This window comes from Wyeomyia smithii, chromosome 1 (genome assembly GCF_029784165.1).
Source record: "Wyeomyia smithii strain HCP4-BCI-WySm-NY-G18 chromosome 1, ASM2978416v1, whole genome shotgun sequence".
NCBI lineage: Eukaryota > Metazoa > Arthropoda > Insecta > Diptera > Culicidae > Wyeomyia > Wyeomyia smithii.
Window position 1 is genome coordinate 154,455,436 of NC_073694.1, and position 26,084 is coordinate 154,481,519.

At 37.0% G+C, this 26,084-nt stretch overlaps 3 protein-coding genes across 4 annotated transcripts in view; 1 reads left to right on the forward strand and 2 right to left on the reverse strand.

Annotated features, from left to right (window-relative positions):
- The first annotated feature begins 12,916 nt into the window (after positions 1-12,916).
- LOC129717285 (uncharacterized) lies at positions 12,917-15,060 on the forward strand. Its single transcript, XM_055667146.1, has 6 exons — positions 12,917-12,926; positions 12,991-13,335; positions 13,382-13,539; positions 13,617-13,898; positions 13,956-14,304; positions 14,366-15,060. The coding sequence occupies exons 1-6, from the start codon at positions 12,917-12,919 to the stop codon at positions 14,653-14,655; spliced, it is 1,434 nt and encodes a 477-aa protein (XP_055523121.1). The 3' UTR covers positions 14,656-15,060.
- On the reverse strand, positions 14,704-20,289 carry LOC129717286 (uncharacterized). Its single transcript, XM_055667148.1, has 3 exons — positions 20,265-20,289; positions 16,158-16,787; positions 14,704-16,001 (listed from the first exon to the last, which is right to left on the reverse strand). Exons 1-3 carry the CDS (start codon positions 20,287-20,289, stop codon positions 15,697-15,699), a joined length of 960 nt encoding a protein of 319 aa, XP_055523123.1. The 3' UTR covers positions 14,704-15,696.
- A 663-nt stretch (positions 20,290-20,952) lies between these two features.
- LOC129717701 (uncharacterized) overlaps positions 20,953-26,084 on the reverse strand; it is an 87,772-nt gene continuing 82,640 nt past the window's right edge. The window contains exons 3-4 of one of the 2 annotated variants that reach the window (XM_055667799.1): positions 23,125-23,247; positions 20,953-22,662 (exon numbers count right to left, since the gene is read on the reverse strand). In XM_055667799.1, coding sequence (XP_055523774.1) covers positions 22,478-22,662; positions 23,125-23,247 — 308 coding nt within the window. In that variant the 3' untranslated portion in view covers positions 20,953-22,477. The remainder of the gene's footprint in view (positions 22,663-23,124; positions 23,248-26,084) is intronic. The other variant, XM_055667798.1, reaches the window with a different exon arrangement.

Here is a 26,084-nt window from a genome sequence, read left to right on the forward strand (position 1 = left end):
GTATTCTTCAAGTGGTGGATGATGTTGTATCGACTCGACCGCTTTTGAAATCATTTCCTCGTATAACTTCCAATCGACATTCCGTGTGAGGTCATGCGGAATGTCAATTGGTTGCATGCGAGTTGACCCGTTTGTAATTGAAATAAGAATAGGCAGATGGTCGCTACCGTGAGGATCGAGGATTACCTTCCATGTGCAATCCAACCGTAGCGACGTCGAACATAAGGATAGATCCAAAGCGCTTGGGCGCGCTGGAGGTTTCGGGATACGTGTCATTTCACCGTTGTTCAAAATAGTCATGTCGAAGTCATCGCAAAGGTTATAGATTAAAGAGGAGCGGTTATCATTGTAGGGGGAACCCCAAGCCACACCATGAGAGTTGAAGTCTCCCAAAATCAAACGTGGCGAGGGAAGAAGTTCTATTAAATCAAAGAGCGACCGTTGCCCAACCTGTGCTCTGGGAGGAATATATATTGAGGCAATACAGAGCTTTTTACCTTGTATTGTCATTTGACATGCGACAACTTCGATGCCTGGAATCGAGGGGAGGTTAATACGATAGAATGAATAGCACTTTTTAATTCCTAAAAGTACTCTTCCATATGGGGTGTCTCGATCAAGGCGAATAATATTAAAATCATGGAAGTTGAGATCAATATTTGAAGTAAGCCAAGTTTCACAAAGGGAAAATGCATCGCATTTGTTTCTATTTATTAAAACTTTAAATGAATCCATTTTTGGTAAAATACTTCTACAATTCCACTGTAAGACAGAGATAGAATCCTTCGTATACGCTGATGAATTAGGCATCGAAGAATACAATCGCTGCAAGGAGGAGCCATTGCGCAGTCAACTGCTTCAAAAATGATCTAACTGTTGGGAGGAATGCTGTAAGAAAAATTTTAATTGGATCGGGTACATTGAAAGTTTCAAAAATCCAGTCCACAATGTCAGAAAATTTCACTAATCCAGAGTTTGTTTCATCAACTGGGAGTGCAAAAGGAACAACTGGGGTTTTAGATGTTCCTGGCAGTGCTGGGAACTCCTTCTGGGACTTTAAATTTGCAAGCCCAGGAGGAGTTTGCTTCGGTTTTTCCGCAGCACTGTTTGGTTTGTTTGTAACTTTCATTTCACTTTGGGAAATCTTTGGACCTTTTCGGGGAAGTTTAGGAGAGGAAATATTTTTCCTCTTTCTAGACGCCCCAGGATTGGCATAAGTTGTTCCCGCTGGCGAATCGTCAGAATCGGTTTCATCAGAGGACAACAGATCAAAGGGGTTCGATGTTATGGTAGAAGTGGTCACGGTCTTCTTCAGCATCTCAGCGTAAGATCGCTTTGAACGCTCCATAAGTGACCGCTTGATTTTATCTCTGCGCTGCATGTACACCGGGCATGTGGAGAGCTCATGCTGATTTTCCCCGAAGTGAATACATTTTTCAGCATTTACACTGCAAGAATCGTCCGCATGAGTTTCTCCACACTTGCTACATCGTGCCTTATTGCAGCAGTAGGCGGCTGTGTGAACAGAACACGTACCTCTTTACTTCTCCTTTCAGCAGGGTTGGTTGTCCGAACAGCCGTTACAGACAGCAGCACCAATACAGCAGCTCCAAACAGCCACCAGCAGCGAGCCGGGTGTGTGATCACTCAGCACAGCGACACAACTTGCTGTCAACTGTTGGCTTCTTCTTTTTCCTCCTTTGTGTTGAGATTCTCGTCCACTGCTGTAGCACAAATCACCTTGCAGCCAAATCGGCTTACGCACCAGCAAACAGCCACGATGCGAAACAGTTGCACAAAGGCGGGCGACCTTGAACCTTCACTCGACCAGGCAAACAATGCCAACACTTGCTCGCGCGTCTTTTGTTTTATATTCTATCGGAGCGATCACCAAACACATCCGATACTGATGCGTGTTCGGCACAGAATGATTCGTTTATATGTTGTCAAAGTTGAAATTCATTATCATCATCACAGAAATGAGAACGAATATCAGTGTCAGTAACTTTTTTTTTTTTTATAGGGGGGGAGTTTGATTCATTTATGTACTAAAATATCTATTCAGAATTAGTATTGTGTGTTCTGCCACAAATGGTGAGATTTCAACACTATTATATATATTTGTACGCTTTTTAGTATTATTGAGCGTTATTAGCTTTCGCAGTTAAGATAATGTAATTGTAGGAAAATTATTAAACCTTCATGTCAAGAAAAAAAAAATAAAACGAGACTTAAAATAAACTTAAAACTATCTTACTGACTATAAAGTGAGCTAATCGCTGCAATTGAGGATTGCAACGATTTTTGTCGGAATTTGTTGTTAATTTGGCTTGACATATTTTCTAATGTTTCTACATTAGTGAGCCTATGTAGCTCGTTCGTGCTAAACCAGGGAGGACGCTTCAAAATCATTTTCAAAAGTTTATTCTGAATCCTTTGAACTGTCTTCTTCCTGGTTGTACAACAACTTGTCCAGATGGGAACTGCATATAACATTGCTGGCCTAAAAATTTGTTTGTAAATTAACAGTTTATTCTTGAGACAAAGTCTAGAATTCCTGTTGATAAGAGGATATAAACGTTTGATATACTTATTGCACTTTGACTGGATATTTTCAATGTGCTCCTTGAAAGTAAGATTCTTATCATAAATTAGCCCTAAGTATTTAACTTGATCAGACCAATTTAAGACCACACCGTTCATCTTAATAACGTGGTTATGGGTGGGTTTGAGAAATGAAACTCTTGGCTTATGAGGAAAAATAATTAACTGTGTTTTTGAAGCATTAGGGGAAATCTTTCATTTTTGTAAGTATGAAAAAAATATATCTAAACTTTTTTGAAGCCGACTGCATGTAACACGAAGGCTTTTTCCTTTTGCGGAAATGCTTGTATCGTCACAAAACAGAGATTTCTCACAACCTGGTGGTAAATCAGGAAGATCAGAAGTAAAAATGTTATGTAAGATTGGGCCCAAGATACTCCCCTGAGGCACACCAACTCTAACAGGCAATCTATTAGATTTACCATTTAGATAGTTAACCTGGAGAGTGCGGTCAGTTAAAAAACTTTGTATCATTTTTGTGAGGTAAATCGGAAAACTGAAATTTGACTGAACCGGAAAACTGAAATTAAAATCACCGATGATTTAAAATTTAGATTTATTTCTTGTGAGTTTCTGCAAATCTCCATTGAAATAATTTTTTCGCTCACCAGTGCATTGAATAGGCAAATACACTGCGGCTATAAATAAAATGCCAATACTTGTTTCAATTTCAATTCCCAAACTCTTGATAACTTTGGTTTCAAGATGGGGTAAAACACGATGTTTTATTCGACGGTGGATAACTATTGCAACTCCACCACCGGCAACATCAATTCTATCAAACCTATGAACCATGTAATTTGGGTTCTTTTCTAGTTTAATATTTGGTTTCAAAGCGTTTCAGTCACAACTGCAATATGCACGTCGTGGACTGTTAAAAAATTGAAAAATTCATCTTCTTTCGCTTTTAAAGAGCAAGCATTCCAATTTAGAAAATTTACAGCATTATTTAAAATCATTGCTGAATTTCAATTTCATTACAATATTAGTTGTAAATTTTATACCTTCTTGAACAGCCTCGTACATCGAGTTACAGTTCAACGAAACGGGCATTAGCTGCAGCATGGATTGTTGTAGGTATTCAATCTTTCCGGGAGTTGGATTACCTAAATCAATACTGGCTGACTTTTCAGCACCAAACACGAATGGTTTGTTACTGTTTGAATTTGGAATATTACCTGAAAGGACACTGGCATATGAGCAGCCTGGTGTTGCCTGAACAGGATTATTTTTCTGAAATTTGTTATCTGAATTTAAATTATTACCTACAGACACACCTGCTAATGAAAGTGCTGGTGATGCCTGAACAGTACTGAAAGTCTTTTGATTACCCACATTGACAACAGGTTGTTTAGAATTCCTACGTTGTCTAGAAGCAATAATTTTTGACCTTACAGGACAATTAAAGAAATTAGATTTGTGATTTCCCCCACAATTTACACATTTGAAACTATTAGTGATCTCTTTCACGGGGCAGATATCTTTCGTGTGACTAGTGTCACCACAAATCATACATTTTGCAGCCATATGGCAGTTTCGAGTTCCATGACCATAGGCTTGACAGTTCCGACATTGCGTAAGATTATGGATTCCTCCATGTCTCTTGAAATTTTCCCACTTTATTCGCACGTTGAATAAAACACGTGCTTTTTCTAAACATTTTAAATAATGTACTTTGGTACGATCAAAATGTACTAAGTAATTTTCCTGGTGTATTCCAGTTTGAAAAATTTTGGCATTTGCCTTTCGTTTCTTCAAAATTACTTGGTTGGGGGCAAAACCAAGTGATTCTGACAAACAATCTTTGATTTCATCAATACTTTGTTCATTTGAGAGACCTTTCAACACAGCCTTAAACGGTCTCTCGTTTTTGGCATCAAAAGAGTAAAATTTATACATCTTTTCAGTCAAATACTGTAAAAGATGTTTATGGCCATCAAAAGATTCGGCCAAAATACGAATTTCACCTTGGCGACCAATTTGAAAATTAACTTTCACATTCGATAGAAATGATGAAAGTTCTGATCGAAATGCTTTAAAGTTTGCTACAAATACCACAATAGGTGTAACTTTAACCTTCTTCATAACGGCTTTATGCTCAGTATGAGAAGTTTGGAATTCTAGATCCCCAACAGAGGAAAGAATATCATACCTGTTAGTCGAAATTTCAGTGTCACTTGGAGGAGATGCCTCACGTTTCCTTGATGCCGCATCAAAGCGAGCTTTTTTTATTTTTTCCAGGCATAACTGGACAACTTCACTACACTTTTACTTCACTATAGAATTTGAGTAGAAATATCTCAAACCAAATTAATTCACTAAACACTCGTTAACTTTAAAAACAAATTTATTACTTTGCCTTTCAACAGGTAGTCTTTTAAAAAGATTGCCTGTTGAAAGCGAAAAACAAAATTTTAATAACTTAACTTAACTTTGTATCATTTTTGTGAGGTAAAGCGGAAAACTGAAATTTGACTGAACCGGAAAACTGAAATTAAAATCACCGATGATTAAAAATTTAGATTTATTTCTTGTGAGTTTTTGCAAATCTCCATTGAAATAATTTTCTCGCTCACCAGTGCATTGAATAGGCAAATACACTGCGGCTATAAATAAAATGCCAATACTTGTTTCAATTTCAATTCCCAAACTCTTGATAACTTTGGTTTCAAGATGGGGTAAAACACGATGTTTTATTCAACGGTGGATAACTATTGCAACTCCACCACCGGCAACATCAATTCTATCAAACCTATGAACCATGTAATTTGGGTTCTTTTCTAGTTTAATATTTGGTTTCAAAGCGTTTCAGTCACAACTGCAATATGCACGTCGGGGACTGTTAAAAAATTGAAAAATTCATCTTCTTTCGCTTTTAAAGAGCAAGCATTCCAATTTAGAAAATTTACAGCATTATTTAAAATCATTGCTGAATTTCAATTTCATTACAATATTAGTTGTAAATTTTATACCTTCTTGAACAGCCTCGTACATCGAGTTACAGCTCAACGAAACGGACATTAGCTGCAGCATGGATTGTTGTAGGTATTCAATCTTTCCGGGAGTTGGATTACCTAAATCAATACTGGCTGACTTTTCAGCACTAAACACGAATGGTTTGTTACTGTTTGAATTTGAAATATTACCTGAAAGGACACTGGCATATGAGCAGCCTGGTGTTGCCTGAACAGGATTATTTTTCTGAAATTTGTTATCTGAATTTAAATTATTACCTACAGACACACCTGCTAATGAAAGTGCTGGTGATGCCTGAACAGTACTGAAAGTCTTTTGATTACCCACATTGACAACAGGTTGTTTAGAATTCCTACGTTGTCTAGAAGCAATAATTTTTGACCTTACAGGACAAATAAAGAAATTAGATTTGTGATTTCCCCCACAATTTACACATTTGAAACTATTAGTGATCTCTTTCACGGGGCAGATATCTTTCGTGTGACTAGTGTCACCACAAATCATACATTTTGCAGCCATATGGCAGTTTCGAGTTCCATGACCATAGGCTTGACAGTTCCGACATTGCGTAAGATTATGGATTCCTCCATGTCTCTTGAAATTTTCCCACTTTATTCGCACGTTGAATAAAACACGTGCTTTTTCTAAACATTTTAAATAATGTACTTTGGTACGATCAAAATGTACTAAGTAATTTTCCTGGTGTATTCCAGTTTGAAAAATTTTGGCATTTGCCTTTCGTTTCTTCAAAATTACTTGGTTGGGGGCAAAACCAAGTGATTCTGACAAACAATCTTTGATTTCATCAATACTTTGTTCATTTGAGAGACCTTTCAACACAGCCTTAAACGGTCTCTCGTTTTTGGCATCAAAAGAGTAAAATTTATACATCTTTTCAGTCAAATACTGTAAAAGATGTTTATGGCCATCAAAAGATTCGGCCAAAATACGAATTTCGCCTTGGCGACCAATTTGAAAATTAACTTTCACATTCGATAGAAATGATGGAAGTTCTGATCGAAATGCTTTAAAGTTTGCTACAAATACCACAATAGGTGTAACTTTAACCTTCTTCATAACGGCTTTATGCTCAGTATGAGAAGTTTGGAATTCTAGATCCCCAACAGAAGAAAGAATATCATACCTGTTAGTCGAAATTTCAGTGTCACTTGGAGGAGATGCCTCACGTTTCCTTGATGCCGCATCAAAGCGAGCTTTTTTTATTTTTTCCAGGCATAACTGGACAACTTCACTACACTTTTACTTCACTATAGAATTTGAGTAAAAATATCTCAAACCAAATTAATTCACTAAACACTCGTTAACTTTAAAAACAAATTTATTACTTTGCCTTTCAACAGGTAGTCTTTTAAAAAGATTGCCTGTTGAAAGCGAAAAACAAAATTTTAATATCTCTCGGTAGTCTAAGACTTAGCCTCGAGCTGTTGGTAAAATGCGACCGTACTGTAGGACAGTTCAAGTCGATCTGAGTGTCAGTAACTTGTACTCAATATTTGTATTACGTTGAGCTCAGGTGCAATATTCAATATTAAATTTCTGGGATTCGACAAGCAACCGACTGACCTAGACCAGTTCATACGTAATTACAGCAGACATCATAGTATATAATTCATTAAATTTATTTAAGTTATAACGTTTAATACGTTTATTCTAATAAATGATATTTCTCATAAATAAGCTCAATCATAATCACAAACTTATTATTTGAATTCATGAACAATTGATCAGCTAAAGCGACCTGTCTATTGGTAATGATTCTTGGTTTCTTCTGTGTAATATCATCATCTTTGAAAAAACCATGCTCATACGCTTCAAAAGAATGACTAGTACGGATATGCCGGATGATATTCCCGACGTCCAAAACGACTTAGGAATGTTTGCATTCGCTCCCAACGTCAATTTGACATCGCCCACGTGCAATCAGCGGTGAAGCAACTTCCTGTAGCGTACGCTTCCCTGGAAGAAGGTTTTTAATGTTGAAGCACTTTTTACAACGTTGAAAACATATGGGCGATAACCATACCTGCACAAAGCTTTCTAGTTTTAATAATATCGTTATCACGAGAAGAGCTTCCAGTTGGTATTGCTATCCATTTCAGATTATTTTCGAAATAAAAAAAATGTAACTGCACTTCAAAAAATATCAGTACCTCAAATCGAAATTGATTTTTTTGCCTTTGAGTTTCATTTTCACGGTTGCTATTTTTGAATTGATAGATGAACCAATCCGAATATCTTCTGTTTCGTTCTTGTTGGGTATTATATTCATTTTGAGACGTCAAGTAACGATGAACACTTTTGTTTACATCGCATATCGGATAGTGAAACCGATTGTCATGGTAATATGTATCACCTACACGACGAAAACGCATAGTTTCAATGTTGTGAAACTCATTTGATAATTTTAACCACTGGCTGACAGTATCGATCATGCAGCTGTTCCTTCGGACATACTCTTGACCGTAAGGTGTAATGCAGGATGGTGTACTACAGTTTTTACCAGGGGAGTTACATCAGCGGTAATAAGCGGTGCACAATCGAGATTCAATGTTCTACCATTTTCGTTGTTTACATGATTGATGGGCTGAATAAAACAGCTAATAATTTTAAAACAGCCGAATGAAGTCTGCATACGGGTGAAAAGGATTGTCACAACGCTCAAGTTAATTTATCAGCTGAACAAGCAAAAAAATTGAGGTTTAAAAAAACTTCTGATATACTTCACGCCATTATTTAATTGTTGGCTGGTTAAGCGCTGTTTCAATTTAAAAAACAGCTACTAGCCAACATCAATTAAACACTGAGTAAACTGGTTGAATAAACGTTTCTTGATTTTGGCTAAATAAGTGCTTTTATAACTGATCTTATTCAGCTTACGGCTGAACATAAGTCGATTAATATATTTCTTAGTGTTTAATCCGCATTTAAACAGTCAGCTTTGAGGAACTAAATCAGCTACTTGCTACATTCGGCTTCCCAAATAGCCAAACAAGAGCTTAATAAGAAATAACCCAGCCATTTGAACAACTTTAATTCATGCTGATAGATTCTGTAGAAGCGATTATTCATTATTTGTACAGTTTGAAGAAAAACTCTTTTACAGCCAACAGTAGCTGGCTTATAGTCTAAATAAGCGCCTATATGACAATTTCATGGCTAAAATTGTACATTCTGTCTACCTGAAAAAATGCTTTTTCAGCTTTATTGCAGCTACGATAAATATAATTCAAAATATATATTCGTCTTAATTAGACAATTTTTTCATTGTTTAGGCGATTCGAACACAGCTAACTCTTTTGATTTTTTGCACTTTTGTGTGCATTTTTCATTGTTTATTTTTATATTATTGTTAGTGAAAATTACCTTTTAAGTATCCACAGAGCCAGAATTGAAAGGGAAAGAAAAAAAAGTTCAAGCCGTTTTGGTAATATTATTGACTTTTCGACGACAGCGTATGCTAGAACTAGATAGCTCGAAAATTGACGTTTCGAGAAAAATGAGTTTGAAAATTTGACCTACTCTGGTGATGACGATTCAAATGTAATTATTAAAGGTTCAGATTTTATGAAACGCATTCATATCGTTTCAGGCCCGTTATAGCAACGAAAAAATCAGCGAAAAGCCGAGTTATTTAGTTTGATTACAAAATACACTTGTTTTTCGTTGAGATATCTAGTTTTTTATTTGATGAATAACACTTTTTCTTGTAATCGTGTTTTAACGAGTTTTGGATATGTTATAGAGCTCGACGCGATGAATATAATGGCATACTTAACTCAAAATTGACAAATTTCGAGTTATCTAGTTCTAGCATTAAGGGGACGATATGCTTAATTTAGCAACAAACAAGTCCAGTGACAGTGAACGTGTCATCAAAAGGCAAGCCAAATGAATAATAATGATAATGATAAGAATGATAATATATGAGCCCGAAAAAAAGATTTTCGATACATTGTGCAGTGAGAACAGTAAAGGGACAATGATTTTTATTGTAACCATAAAAAACATGATATTTTTACTGTAAGCTTACAAACGGTTATTGTCACTACCATGTATTAACAACGTTTTTTGTTGTTGAATCTACCACCGACAATAATTTTACCATGAAAAACATTGTCAGTGACTTCTGAATGTATGGGAAAAATTCCTGAAAAAATGCTGTTAAAATACATAACAACACCCCTTTTTCATGGTAGAAATGGCAAAAACAATATTTTTTATTGTCCCGGACAATAATATTCAATGTAAAATTAATGTATTCACAATGAAAACCAATATTAAATTATAGTATAACTATGTAACTATGACAGCAACTTTTATGGTTTTTTTAATGTTATTTTTTTTTCGGGAAAGCTATTCCTTTTTTTCTTCTCAGTGTAATTTATTTTTTGCCCTCCCCTTAGCTAACTTTGATAACCGTGGACATAAAGACTATTCAAAATTGGTATCAGCCTTACGAGAAAAAAAAACCTTTAAATTAAATAATCAACATTCAACTCCTTCAGGATATCGTACTAGCAACTTAACAATGCTAAGTTTGGCAGCCTGTCATTCTTCATAGTCGTACGCAACCTATTTTTAATCAGTTTCATCCCAAGATCGACTTGAACTGTCCTACAGTACGGTCGCATTTTACCAACAGCTCGAGGCTAAGTCTTAGACTACCGAGAGATACTGAAATTTTGTTTTTCGCTTTCAACGGGCAATCTTCTTGAAAGACTACCTGTTGAAACGCAAAGTAATAAATTTGTTTTTAACGTTAACGAGTGTTTAGTGAATAAATTTGGTTTGAGATATTTCTACTTAAATTCTATAGTGAAGTGAAAGTGTAGTGAAGTTTTCCAGCTATGCCTGGAAAAAATAAAAAAGCTCGCTTTGATGCGGCTTCAAGGAAACGTGGGGCATCTCCTCCAAGTGACACTGAAATTTCGACTAACAGGTATGATATTCTTTCTTTCGTTGGGGATCAAGAAATTCAAACTTCTCATACTGAGCATAAAGCCGTTATGAAAAAGGTTAAAGTTCCACCTATTGTGGTATTTGTAGCAAATTTTAAAGCATTTCGATCAGAGCTTTCATCGTTTCTGTCGGATGTGAAAGTTAATTTTCAAATTGGCCGCCAAGGCGAAATTCGTATTTTGGCCGAATCTCTTGATGGCCATAAACATCTTTTACAGTATTTGACTGTAAAGATGTATAAATTTTATTCTTTTGATGCCAAAAACGAGAGACCGCTTAAGGCTGTTTTGAGAGGTCTTTCAAATGACCAAACTATTGAGGAAATTAAAGAATGTTTGTCAGAAACACTTGGTTTTGCTCCCAACCAAGTAATTTCGATGAAACGAAAGGCAAATGCCAAAATCAATCAAACTGGAATACACCAGGAAAATTACTTAGTACATTTTGATCGTACCAAAGTAAATAATTTGAAATGTTTGGAAAAAGCACGTGTTTTATTTAACGTGCGAATAAAGTGGGAAAATTTCAAGAGACATGGAGAAATCCATAATCTTACTCAATGTCGGAATTGTGGAGCTCGAAACTGCCATATGGCAGCAAAATGTATGATTTGTGGTGATAGTGGTCACACGAAAGATATCTGCCCCGTGAAAGAGACCACTAATAGTTTCAAATGTGTAAATTGTGGGGGAAATCACAAATCTAATTTCTTTAGTTGTCCTGTAAGGTCAAAAATTATTGCTTCCAGACAACGTAGGGATTCTAAGCAACCTGTTGTCAATGTGGGTATACAAAAGACTTTCATTACTGTTCAGGCATCACCAGCACTTTCATTAGCAGGTGTGTCTGTAGATAATAATTTAAATTCAGATAACAAATTTCAGACAAAAAATAACAAATACCTACAACAATCCATGCTGCAGCTAATGTCCGTTTTGTTGAACTGTAACTCGATGTACGACGCTGTTCAAGAAGGTATAAAATTTACAACTAATATTGTTATGAAATTGAAATTCAGCAATGATTTTAAATACTGCTGTAAATTTTCTAAATTGGAATGCTCGCTCTTTAAAAGCGAAAGAAGATGAATTTTTCAATTTTTTAACAGCCCAACAAACAACTACTCATTGAAATAACGTTTAAAAAACAGATTTATTCGGCTAAATACTGAATAACCACCGAACTATTCACAACCACAACTTTTGTTCATATTTTGTTCACACAAATTAGGAGAATTTATTCAGCCCCAAGGTAGTTTTATTGATGTTGCATTATATTTGTTAGAATACGTTTATTCAATTACGTTCCAACAATCAATTCTTCATTAGAAAAACGTTTGCTCAGTAATTTTGTTCAGCTGGATACTAAATAATCGTCGAGCTATTTTCAATCACAACTTTTGTTCAAACTTTGTTCACTCAAATAAAGAGAATTTATTCAGCTCCAAGGATGTTTTACTGACGCTGAATAATATTGGTTGATAATACGTTAAATCAAAAACATTGGTCAGGTCAAACGCATATTCGATCGATTCCTAGCTTGTTTAGTGTTTGTTAAACTGCACAGTCATAAAATACTACTGATAGATCATGCTCTTGAATCTTTGGTTTGAACAACGTATGTAATGCTTTTATTACACTGGTTCATGACCATTTTTTCGAGCATTCGAATAATTCTGAATATAGATTCAACTGTATAGCAGCTGCCAAAACGTTAAATCAAAACTAATTACACCTCTAAACAAAACTTTATTCAAACAAAAAAAAACGGGATTTTTTTTATTTACTATTATCACTCGTTTCGAATTCGTATACATAAGTCCAGATGCTTGTATCTGCACGATATTTTTTGCTGTTAAATCAAAATCAGAAATTTTATACGCATACCTCAGACCATCGAATCCGTTCGCGAACTCGTAACCTCTGTATCCATGTCTCTCAATCGAACCACTTACTCCATTCGGACAGTTGAATAGTTGAACAATAATTTCACATCATAAAGTCAAACCTTCGGAAATGCATGTAGTGATGCAAGGAACGTTTCTGAAAACGTTACCCGAGTATTTGTTCGACTAAATATATAACCAGTATTAAAAATAGTCATAAGAGAGTTTTACAATCGCCTATTACACATGGATAATTTGACGCTGTTCATAAGTTAATTTTCTCCGAGTACATAGTGTATAAAAGCTGTAATACAGTCAAAGAAACGTTTTGTTAATTAACTGGTTACACTGTTTCCCGCTGTGCTTTTTATGTGCAACTGTCAAACGTGTATCCATGTGAAACAGTTTGCTTTTGATGGTGCTGAACACACTTTTCTCTTTTTGCTGTTCTGGTTGAATTTTATAGCCAACATGAGTAATGGTAAGATACAGCATTAATAGCCAACATTGAATAAATATAAATTGTGTTACGATACTTGTTTCAGGAGATCATTTTGTCGTAGTGCAAACCACAGAGGCTGGAGCTCCTTTGTTGTCGGTGGTTCCACATCAGTGGGTTCGTGGGAATGTTCTGTTGTGGCCTACCAAAAATGCGAACAGCTTGTGCAAGGATGCTTCCTCGAAGCCAGCCGCTTCTTGGAGTAAACTTCCTTGTGTAGTCAAACGGAAACATATTGCAACTTATGCAGCAGCGGAGCAGCAAGCAGCCGACCTGTCAGGAATGTCAACAGACGTATCGGACTTCGCACCACGGAAAAAAACCAAAAAGAATCCGAGAATACATTTCCTGCAATCACAACAGCCAACGGCCGAACAGTATTTAAACGCGTGCAACTCTGGAAAAGAGAATGTTACATTTTCTCCTAATGTAATCAGCCAACCTTTTGCAATGCATCATAGACAATGACACAGTCAGCCAATCACTTCAGCCATCTCAAATAGTCCTTCAAACCTCCAACCAAGAATATCTTCAACAGGAGAACACAGAGGATAACAATGTTATTTCTGGAGAATACGTGCTCAATATCTCACAGGTGAATATTATATGTTAAATAGACTTTCAAAATGATCTGTCGACTTAAGACAAATCTGAACCTTTTTTGATTTTTAGCCTTCCCTAGATAGCGAAAAGATCGTACAAGACATATCAAAGAAAATTGAAGAACAATGTGCGAAAACCAAAACGGAAATCGTTAATACTATTGAGGTATTGCTGGTGAGAACAGTAGCTGCATTGAAAAGCGACTTCGATGTCAAAATAGCAGCTGTATTCCGTTCACAGGCAAACAATATTGTAGACAACCAAAACTTTACTTTCTCACCAGCGGCATCAATCGAAGATATTAAACAATTAGAAAAGAATTTGACTGATGAAACTTATACTGATAAACTTGTAAGTATATTACCATTAATCACATATAAAGAGATCACAATAATAATTTATTTCAAGATGGTCTTTATGCATAAAGTAATTGGTCATACTGGTGACAATTGTAACGGTCAAAATATGTGCTATGCTTTGGTCGACCAGTTCTTCGAGCGTAATGTCATGTTGAATTGCTCATGGAGCGGGGGAAGCAAGAGCAATATTCCGAAGTTTGCAATGAAAGATTGCAAAAATATTTCATGTGTTTTCTTCAGAATCGTTCATAACGGTAACCCTACCTTTTCGAAAAAACTCCTGGAAAATTTTTTCAAGCAGGTGTTGCGAAACTCGAAAACACGTAGTCAAGCAAAAGGCTTGCGCCAACCAACGATTCATCGGAGAGGTAAACAAAAAGCGAAGAAATGTGATAAAGGTAAAGGAGCCTGTTACTAAACATTGTACTCAAATGATTTAAACTATCCCATATATTTTAGAAACGAACAATATTAACAATTCCCTGACGGAAATCCTGAAAATTGAGAATCACGTTTTGAATCTGAATGAAATTGAAGAAGAAGATGGCGTTCAAGAATACGACAAGAATAATCCGCTTGAGGAATATGAAAAAGAGGAAATTTGTGAAAATATCGGAGAAGATGTTGATACCGATGATGCTGACGATGAAGACGGCGATGAAATTGGAACGGAAGATGAAGACAGCAATGAAGTCGAAGATAAACAAGAAGATAATCTAGCCATTAATAAAAATGAGATAGTAATGTAATTTTGATAATTCTCATATAGCATAAATTAGAAGTTTTAATGTGTTACTTTTATTAAAAATTTCCTGAAGTTGTTTTTAATGTAAATTTGACATGTTTGCTCGCTTAAAATACATATGTTTCTAGAAACTTTGAACTGTTAAATTTGTTGAGCTTGTGTTTATCTTTTTAGTCAGCACAAAATGTATGAAGTAACGGTAACAATACAACATTGTTTCGCGTATACGGGACAACTACAAACTTACAAAACATTTCATTTATAGTGTATGCCTTCCTGGAACTAATACATAAATTTGTCAAAAAAATATATAGTTTTGATGAAGGAATTGGAAAATCAAAAAAGTTATAGAAATTTGATACGGGGGAGCCATGAATAGTAATGTTATTAAAAATATCAATTGTAGCATCGGTCATCTGTACTATGTCTAAGTTTTTTGCCAAAAAACACGAGTCTTTGAATGTGTTGCTAATTAATAGTCCGTTTTTGATTTCACATTGAACAAAGCTTCCTCGTCTTGTCACTTTGGGTGTAAAATTTTCTTTTTGTTTCAGTTGTTCATTTTTTTCAAGCAACCTGTTAACAACTTGTTCTAAACAGTTGTTACCCTGCCGTACAAATATTTTAATCTGAGATAAATAACTTTCGAATGGATAAGCCGATATTGTGTTTAATGATCCAAATCGATCCACGTCGCCAACAATGTGTTCTAGGTTGTGAATATTACTAGTTATGTATTGTTCTCCATAAATTATCATGAATTCTTGAATAAATTTTTCGAAAAGGCCCTGTGCTGTTGGTCGTAAATTTGCATGAAAATCTGATGAACAAATCGTTACTGCTGTAAAAAGCAACAAAAAATGTTTATATAAAGTTTCGTTTAACACACCTTTTAAAACAACAATTCCCACATAATTTAAAAACGTACGACACTCTGTTTCTTTCCAAAATGCCAGACAATCTATTCCTCGCATTTTTCGGTGAACTTCTTTTGGCAGTTTCACGCTTTCAATCATAGCTGATAAATGTTGTATTTGATATGCACTCATTTTTCCTGCAAATCTAGGTTACCATCTCTCCATCCAGTTAATAAGCGTTTCATTATTCCTAGCTCTAACAGGTGTAATTGATCAGCAACCACGAAATCCTGGATCATGTCGAGCCCTGGAATTTTTAGTAAAGGTGACTCCCGAGCGGTGTGGTGTCTACCATACTCTTTACGACGAAATATTTCATCAGTTCGCAGTGGGCAACGGATAGATGGAAACACCACGGTACGAGAAATGTGGGAATATTCTCCAGTTATCGTACACTTCAGACATCCATTTTTTCCGTTGAAATTCACGACTCCTATAAATTAAAGTATAATAAAAAAAAAGGTTTACGGCTTTGTAAAACGATAGAAGAGATGTTTGTGCTCTGATATTTTTAATTTTCATATGTAACATTCTAATAACGAACCCGGTCTAGAAAAAGCGTGCTTATTGTGAAAAGTCTATTACACACCTTTGACGAATGCTCGCGCTGGCGAGTCGCAAATAAAACACCTGAGTTTGATGCTTACTTTGTGATCATTCACAACAACACCATTCTTTATAAAAAGGATAATTTCATCCACAAAAGGTGTCAGGAACTCGTTAACATCTGCAGGTTTGGTTTTTCCAATGAATATTCCTATAGGTAATACTTGTAAATCGGGATATTCGTGGACATTGCACAAAATAGGCCAAAGTTGAAACTTCGAACTTTTATGTATGGGTAAACCATCAATATTGATGTTGATACTTATAACAATATCAGTAGATAAATTTCCGAACCATTGTTTCAAGCAAGCTCTAAGTCCGTGGTGCCAATATTTACCTCCGCTGATTGGAAGGCACAGTTTACTGCTATTTCGTGGAGTACCCAGGAGAGTTCTTGGATCTGACGGCAAAGTTTTATCGTGGTAATGTTGTTTAACTATTGTCAGTAAATCTTTCAAAGCATGATGAGTAATGCTATGACGAAGTGCCCATACTCGTAAAAGTTCATCTGAATTGTTGCCATGCTGAGGTTTCGGACACTCATTGAAATTCGGATGTAACCGGATCAGTGGTTCATTGAGTGTTTCGTTACTATTTTCTGATATATTTCCATCTTAAATGATTTCGGAAATGGGTGCGATGCATATTGAATCATGAGTTGTGGGAAAACGCGTGGCTTCAGGTTCATCTGTGATATAAAAAAATTGTACCTATAACTTATTGTAACGGAATGTTTAGATTGACTCACGGTAATTGACATTTTGTTGTAGCGGAGACAAAAATGGCTTTGAAGTCGGAATATTTTTTTCACATACTTCCAATCGAGCGTTACTGTATAGTTGTTTGAAAACTTTTTCATACTTTTCACGAGTTTTTGTCAATTTTCGATGATAAGCTCCACTTTTTTTATATTTTTTATACGATCTATCCATATTATTGCGAGAAAAACAATTAGGCGAAAAGTTTACGGAACAATGATGACTTTTTGCACAAAACAAACATAGAAGTTTGGTGACGCTTGTTGAAAGTTCATTCAATGTCACTACCAGGGTTTATTTTTTAAGCTAAATAGTAAACTTTGATTTAGAAGAAAATTATTATTATTCGACTTTGCGCTGAATTGGCCAGTCATATTGAATAAGAGATATAAAAATCATCTTTAAACATTTTTAAAATGCCTTGTTCAGCAAAATGCCAGTATCTGAATAAAAGCATGAGTTTTACTCGAGTTGTCATTTGTACAACATATAATCCAACAAGTATTTTTATTCAGCTCTTGATGCTTCAGTTCAACCATTATTCAATTGATAGGTTTAACTGAAGCTAGCGAATGTTTGTTGGGAGTCCACGATGTGCATATTGCAGTTGTGACTGAAACGCTTTAAAGCCAAATATTAAACTAAAAAAGATCCCAAATTACATGGTTCATAGGTTTGATAGAATTGATGTTGCCGGTGGTGGAGTTGCAATAGTTATCCAGCTTCGAATAAAACATCGTGTTTTACCCCATCTTGAAACCAAAGTTATCGAGAGTTTGGGAATTGAAATAGAAACAAGTATTGGCATTTTATTTATAGCCGCAGTGTATTTGCCTATTCAATGCACTGGTGAGCGAAAAAATTATTTCAATGGAGATTTGCAAAAACTCACAAGAAATAAATCTAAATTTTTAATCATCGGTGATTTTAATGCGAAACATCGATCTTGGAATAATGCTCAAAGCAATTCCAATGGAAAAATATTGTTTAATGATTGCTCGGCTGGATTTTAATCAGTTTTATTTCCAAATGGTCCTACATGTTATTCTTCTATTAGGAATCCATCTACAATTGATTTGGTACTAACAAATCAAAGTCATTCATGCAGTGATTTATTAACTCATGCTGACTTTGATTCTGATCATCTTCCCATAACATTTTCTATTTCCCATGAAACTATTTTAAATCCCACTAGATATGTGTTAAATTATCACAAGACTAATTGGGATAGATATCGTTCTACGATCGAAAAAAATTTGAATGATGATCTTATTTTACAAAATAGTGCTGACATTGACAGAGCATTAGATAATTTTAGCAGCTTAATACTCAATGCCCGGAATTTATCAGTTTCTAAGGCTCGAGTGAAATTTAATGCACCAATTATTGACAGTGAACTTCAACTTCTTATACGTTTGGAGAACATACGGAGACGTCAATACCAAAGATCTCGTGATCCTGCTTTGAAAATTATTTTTCAAGAATTAAAAAAGGAAATTAAACATAGATTCACTCTCTTGCGAAATGAGAATTTAATGAGAGAAGTTGAACAACTAAAACCTTATTCAAAACCTTTCTGGAAGCTTTCGAAGGTTCTTAAGAAACCTTCGAAGCCAATTCCAGTCCTTAAAGACGGTGATTGCATTTTTCTAACGAATGAACAAAAATCTCAAAGACTTGCTCAGCAGTTTGAGAGTGTTCATAACTCCAATTTGAACGTAGTGAGTTCTATTGAAAATGAAATAAACCAAAAGTATGATCAGATCACCACCCAAGAATTTCTTTCTGAAGAGGTATTGGAAACAAATTTCCCCAAATGCTTCTAAAACACAGTTAATTATTTTTCCTCATAAGCCAAGAGTTTCATTCCTCAAACCCACCCATAACCACGTCATTAAGATGAACGGTGTGGTCTTAAATTGGTCTGATCAAGTTAAATACCTAGGGCTAATTTATGATAAGAATCTTACTTTCAAGGAGCACATTGAAAATATCCAGTCAAAGTGCAATAAGTATATCAAATGTTTATATCCTCTTATCAACAGGAATTCTAGACTTTGTCTCAAGAATAAACTGTTAATTTACAAACAAATCTTTAGGCCAGCAATGTTATATGCAGTTCCCATCTGGACAAGTTGTTGTACAACCAGGAAGAAGACAGTTCAAAGGATTCAGAATAAACTTTTGAAAATGATTTTGAAGCGTCCTCCCTGGTTTAGCACGAACGAGCTACATAGGCTCACTAATGTAGAAACATTAGAAAATATGTCAAGCCAAATTATCTGCAAATTCCGACAAAAATCGTTGCAATCCTCAATTGCAACGATTAGCTCACTTTATAGTCAGTAAGATAGTTTTAAGTTTATTTTAAGTTTTGTTTTATTCCTTTTTTTTCCTTGTTAAGTAGGTTTAATAATTTTCCTACAATTATATTAACTTAACTGCGAAAGCTAATAACATTCAATAATACTAAAAAGCGTACAAATATATAATAGTGTTTAAAAGTCACCATTTGTGGCAGAACACACAATATTTATTCTGAATAGATATTAGTAAATAAATAAATCATTACAAACATTCCCCCCCTATTAAAAAAAAAATCAGTTTCATCTTCGAAAAAGACCTTTCCCCAGTCGCGTTCGAGATCATTAGACTCAAATAAATCCGCCACCCTGACACTAATCTACAGAAACTAGAAAAAAACTACACACAAATGCATGCAAAATCTGCACACGGACTCTGAAAATCTGCATTTTGCAAAACCATTTTGCAAATTCTGGTACCTCTGATTCGGACAACGCTGGTTCGATTACAATGGTGTGTTAATGTGTAACATTCCAAGAGAATCCACGGTGAACTTTTATGGATGTAGTTGTGACTTGTGAAATTGACGCTCTCGAACAAATAACACCCAAGGAAAGTTTCAGATTGAAATGGTCTGTTTAAATCTTTTTGCAGTAAATCGAACTTTTGATTGAACCTCATTTGTGATAGAGAAAAAAACTTTTTCTCGATTTGTGGGGGCCCGGCCCCCCCCGGGCCTTTCCCGTAAATCCGGCACTGAGTATCCAATTACTCCACTGCCAGTCTCGAATCTCGAACGTGTTTGAATCATTCAGTCAATTTCCAATTTTGGGTCACTTTTTCGAGCATTTCGGCTGGTATCTCGCGAATAACGCGTGAAATGTTGTCTTCCAAGGCTGGAATTGTTGTTGGCTTATCCGCATAGACGAGAGACTTAACGTAGCCCCACAAAAAATAATCTAGCGGTGTTAAATCGCATGATCTAGGCGGACAATTCACCGGTCCATTTCGTGAGATGAATTACTCACCGAACTTATTCCGCAATATGTCCATTGATTCGCGCGATGTGTGGCACGTTGCTCCGTCTTGCTGAAACCACATATCAATAAGACCCAGCTTTTCAATTTCCGGCAAAAAAAATCAGAAATAATCGCGCGATAGCGAGCGCCATTGACCGTAACGTTGCGATTTTAATCATCTTTGAAGAAGTACGGACCAATGATGCCTTCAGCGTGTAAGCCGCACCAAACTGTGCATTTTTCTGGGTGCACTGACGATTCTTCTATTGTATCTGGTTGCTCTTCGATCCAAATGCGGCAATTTTGCTTATTAACATACCCATTTAACCAGAAACGAGCTTCGTCACTTAACACAATTTTTCGGTAAAAAAGTGGATTTTTGGCAAGTTGTTCTAAGGCCCATTCACCAAAAATTCGACGCTGCGGCAGGCGTAAGTCTGTTGATGGTGAAATGGCAAACGAAACTGAGTACATAAGACTTTGACAGCTGTCAGAATTCCCGCGTGAACTGTCAAATCTGAATACACGAAAAACCAAATAGCATAAAAATCACCCTTTACACAGACTTCGCAGCCGACTAATTAGTGTACAGGACAATTGCAGAGCTAGCGCTATAATCCTACTGACACTAACAGTCTCTATACTAGGTAAAAAAACGTGTTTTATTTTCAAATGCGTATAAAACTTTACCCTTATAATTAACTTATTCATTACCCAACCGATGTGTAAAAGTTTTCCTCGACCTGTTTTCCTCGTACTGTAAATACATGAATAAGAAAAAACAATCTCTTTTAAACTTTGATCCAATTTTGTTCTGGTAACTAACTCAATCAATCCACAAATGCCATAAGCGTCAGCCAAATAATGCAAATGAATTTCAGTCTTACCATGCAACTGCACAAACATGCTGCAACTGAAGGAACGCTGCTGCGGCGTTCGTGATTCGATTACAATTTAGTGCAAAACCCAGCCCCCGACTCTCTGTGTGTGAACAACAGTGTCACTACCCACATCGAAACCATGGTTTGTCGGTTGCGAGATATGATGATCGATGTGTAATGCGGAAAATGTTTGAACTACCAAATGAAATTTCGAAGAAACACGTAAATTCAACATTGATTTTATTGAACAAATAGCCAGCGGCAGCCTTTTCGGACTGAAACAAATTCTTGCTCCACCGTCGGCGCTCCGTGTAATACTCGTGCAATATGGAGGCAAATGTTTGATTTCAGTAGCGCCCCCGTCAACTGGGCAGACGGAAAGCTTTCCGGGAGCGGTTGCAATTCACTTCCACCACTTCAGGAAAAGATCGCCGTCTTATGCGCTGAAAGTACAAACTAATCTTATTTCGATTTTCCTCCGGCAGCTGATGCCCTGGATGTTTCGACATTTACGTGGCAAGAAATCGTCATCCCGAGAAACTGCGCACTGTATCCTCACGTTCCGTGTTTGTTAAACTTTCCCGCCTGCAGTACGACACCCCAAACCTTCCCTCTCCAGATGTCATTGTTTCCACTGAGCGAACGTTTGTACGTCCGCACTTTCCGAAAAGCATGTGATTCTGAGCAGTGCATATCGGGCCCCGTAAATGCACTCCGGGAATATTACTTGTGTTTGCTTTATGTATTGGTTGTATGTACAGTTTTCTTGTTTTTTAAACTAATTTGATACTCTTAGTTATTCTCCTTAATTTATTTTTATTTTAACTTATGCTACCATGATTGCTATTTGAGTACGTATTTTGTTGAACATTTGTTTCTCTAAGTTTTATTTCTCATAAATTTATGTTTTAATAAATCAAGTTACAATGAAAACATAAATTTAATACCTCAAAACGCATGTAATTTGATAGCGCAATACAATAAACAAAGAAACCTGTTCCAAATCTTCACTGCCAACCTTTTGCTGAACTCAATTATTCCCTCGGTGACCGAATGGGAACCAGAAATTTCGGCAACTCCGAGCAAGAAAAACGGTTTCCGCCAATTCGTAATGTATGATTGTAGCAGCAGTAGCAACGGGAGCAACGGCAACAACGCTAGAATCATCAGCCATCGGTGCTTTTCCATTTTTTAATTTTTTTCTTCTTTCTGGCGACCTCGGCCTGAGAAGAAACCTCATACCCGGTGCGAAACGATACATTTCCGGAAGGGATTCGGGATACCATCCCAGTTCGCCGCCCGCTTGCTGCTACTGACTGCCGTTGCTTATTTTTAATCCAATCAAACTGTAAATAAATTTATCTTCAACTGCCAGCTGCTAACGAGGAGAAGTGGAATAATGATTGCCCCGCCTCTCGAGCCCTGTAGCGCTGCCAGCAGCAGGGTTTTGGCTTTCAGCCACGTCGACGTCGTGCTCGTCCTCGTCGTCGATTTTCGATGCAGTAGTAGCGAATCTGCTGCTGACGCTGGAATCAACACAAAAAAGGGTGGATAAATTAGTGCCGCGTTCAGTTCGTGCACGAAGAAAGGAACTGCTACTTAGGCGGAGGATTCAGTTGCCTCTTACAAATCGAGACAACCTGATCCAGTTCGGTAGCAGTATCAGCTGGCAAAATTCTATACATTTAATTACTTTTTCGCAAACTAATAAATCTAATAATGCCATTAATTAGATCACAAGAATTTAAACATCGCCCGCTTCGCAAAAGGTCTTTTGAATGCTGTTAATATCACGAATAGTGCAGAGGCAAGGCTGGCAATGAAAATAACAGCGAAGAAAATCCACTGCTGGTGCTCCCCCCTGGTCGGTACCGAAAGGAGGGGGTGGGAAACCCGGTAACCGTAGTAAGATTACACATCTCTTGTGTCAGCAATTCGGCCAGCTGTCCAAATGGGGAGACAAACAAGGGAAGCTTTTGACAAATTACCTTGACATGACCACTTATCCTCGGAAAGATACTCGAATTCCCGCTTGCACGTACAGATCATTTGTCCTTTGCAGTAAGCATTGGTTATGCAGTGGCTGTCGTACTGGCAGCGTTTTCCGATGGCTTTTTTATCGTTTGAGGCGCAATTTGTATGTGGGGAACGTTGATATTTTCGATATGAAATGACAGAAAACGGAGAAAGATTGATTAGTTGGATTATGTGGAAACGGAATGTTTGAAGATGCGCCCAACGGACGTCAACTGGTGACGTCCTGTTCAGGTTCAAATGTCGGCGATTGTTGGTAGTCCGGAGAAGACACTGGTGGTAGGCTGTGACAGTAGCTACAGATAATAACGAATTTCTTTTTTCGTCTACCTTTAGAGCGTTTTACGAATGAGGCTTCTGGACAAATTTTATTCTAGTGAAGCTAGGAAAGCATGTTCCAGAAAAATAATATAATTGCTAGGTATCTTATACCCGCCTGAAATCATTATTGCTAGATTTTTAGTATGATGTGATATAATAAGCAACTCTGAGGTTAATTTGTAATCTTTTTTTATATGACGTTTTTCGTAATTTATCATGACCACTAAATTTTATTTAGTGTTTGGCCTTTTCCACAGATAATTGTTTGACCTTTTCTAGTCTTAAGAAGAGTTCTTTCGAAATTCGAAGCCTGCTTTGAGATCATTTTTTTCGGCCTATCTTGTATTTTAGAGGCGTTTCGTGACAACTTTGAGCTTGATTACTATAATTATTAAATTACTCCATAAATGATTAACGCTGCTGCAAAACAATTTAAAACGTCTCATTCCGCTGGACCAGATGAGATTCCCGCTGACAATTTTTGGCGTTGTGCCGTTTTCCTTGCTGAGCCAAATTTTCAATAAGTCCTTCACGTCAGAAAAACTTCCAGAGGCGTGTAAAAATTCCATTATTTTTCCAGTTATCGTCAAAAATTAGCGCAACGTAAATCACAGCAACGTCAAAAATTAGCGTAGCATCGCAAGATTATGTCGCAGTTCTTTTCGTTGTAGATGCAGTGTACACGGATTTCAAGGCTGCGTTCGATCGTGTAAATCACTACATCCTTCTACGAAAGCGGGATAAACTGGGGCTCTCTGCCAAGCTCGTGAGATGGTTTCGTTCGTACCTGACCGGCAGAGTTGTATGTGTCAGTCTTGGGTCGTCACATTCTGAGTCATTTTCAACTTCTTCTGGAGTGCCGCAAAGAAACAATCTGGGTCCACTTTTATTCTCACTGTTTATTTACGACGTTGCTAAATTGTTCAAAATTGGAGAAAATCCTTGTCGGTGAAGTTTACCCGAAAGAATGTCAAAAGAAACGGAATCAAAAGCCCCCTTAATGTCCAAGAACGCAGACGCCATTTGTTCTTTGCAGTTTGAGTTCAGCTATCAACCGAGTCGCACGTTTCACACGAAGCTCTTGGTATAAAGTGCGACTGATAAGCTTTGTTCTGTCATACAATAGCGTTTTTTTGTTCGACTTCAAGGTCGAATAGTCGAACCTTGTGATCTATTGTTAATTCGTGACCAGTAAAACAAAGACAATTAAAGTGATCCGGAATTCAGTATCGTCAAGAGAAGATATAAGAACTACCCAGACTAGTTACCGGTGTTGGCATGACGCCGCCCGGCGGCGGCAGCAGCGACGGACCAGCTCCTGGAGGAAAGGGTTCCCCCGCGTTGGGCTTAATCTCGCAACGACAGGATTGACGTTACCTTCTTCTTACGCGCTCGGACGAAGGTGAGACGCTGGAAGGAGTTACACCATTTTTGATCGATAAAGCGATCAAAAACTGCTGTGGGGACGTGGCCAGCGTGAAACGTATTCGAGAAGGAAAAATATTAATCCAGACACACAACGAAAAGCAAGCGAACCAACTGAAGAAACTAACCTCACTTATTGATGGATTGAACATAACCATATCCGAACTCGCCACGTTGAATACATGCAAGGTAGTGATCACGTGTCACGATCTAAAGATATCGACGAGAAGGAAATTTTGCAAGAGCTCAATGGGCAAAAAGTGACTCACGTGCAGCAAATAAAGCGAAAAGCAAACGGTCAACTCATCAAAACCCCTTCCTTCATACTGACAATCTCTTCAACAATACGACCAGAACGAGTCAAAGTAGGATTCCTCAGTGTACCAGCTCGCCCATACTATCCACGACCTGTGCGTTGTTTTCAGTGTTGGAGGATCGGCCATCTTGCTCGTGAATGTCGCAGAGAAAAAACATGTGTTAACTTTTCGGAAGAATATCACGGCGAAGAGTGTTCGAAACCATCAAAATGCGTCAACTGTAATGGAAATCACCCAGCTAACAACCCGAAATGTGACGTCTGGAACACGGAAATGGATATTATTCGTACGAAAATTGATCAGGAAATTAGTTTTGCAGAGGCCAGGAAGATTGTTGAATCACGTAAGCAAACGGAGCAAACCTACGCAAGCAGATGAATCGGAACAGAGAAGACCTGTACGTGTAAATGCACCTGTGGTCAAGTTGCCAAGGCAGAAGGATCTACTGCAAATACAAAAGCTTCGACGTCATCTGAGATCAACAGTAGCCAACTAAATTAAACGAAATCAGCCCACCTAGCTTCCCCAGAACGAAACGTGCTAAGCAAGACGGGAAAACCAGCGATGATGAAACACCTGCAACCCAGATGACTGTAAGAAAAGAGATGGACAATGACAAACCTGATCCCGAAGCAACCAAGAAAACTCACGGACGAATAAGAAAGAAACTAACGCCGGAAACCAGGAACAGAACCGATGCTGAGAATGGACCGAGTGAGATGGAATTATAAATCACCAAAATGCACAACACACCCACTTCATATTCAAACGCGCAACCGCCAACCCTGGTATCTTGGAATATCCAAGGTTTCCGGACAGGAAAGCCTGAACTAGATTTAATCATTCTCGAT

Excerpts from the sequence above, each read along its gene's own strand:
- LOC129717285 (XM_055667146.1), top strand. Across the intron at positions 13,336-13,381 it reads CGAACAGTATTTAAACGCGT|CCAACCTTTTGCAATGCATC; the intron begins GCAACTCTGGAA and ends TAATGTAATCAG. Across the intron at positions 13,899-13,955 it reads AAACTTATACTGATAAACTT|ATGGTCTTTATGCATAAAGT; the intron begins GTAAGTATATTA and ends ATTTATTTCAAG.
- LOC129717286 (XM_055667148.1), bottom strand. The coding sequence starts at position 20,289 with ATGGACATATTGCGGAATAAGTTCG. Across the intron at positions 16,788-20,264 it reads CATATTGCGGAATAAGTTCG|ATGGAAATATATCAGAAAAT; the intron begins GTGAGTAATTCA and ends AAATCATTTAAG. Across the intron at positions 16,002-16,157 it reads AGCGCGAGCATTCGTCAAAG|GAGTCGTGAATTTCAACGGA; the intron begins GTGTGTAATAGA and ends TTTAATTTATAG.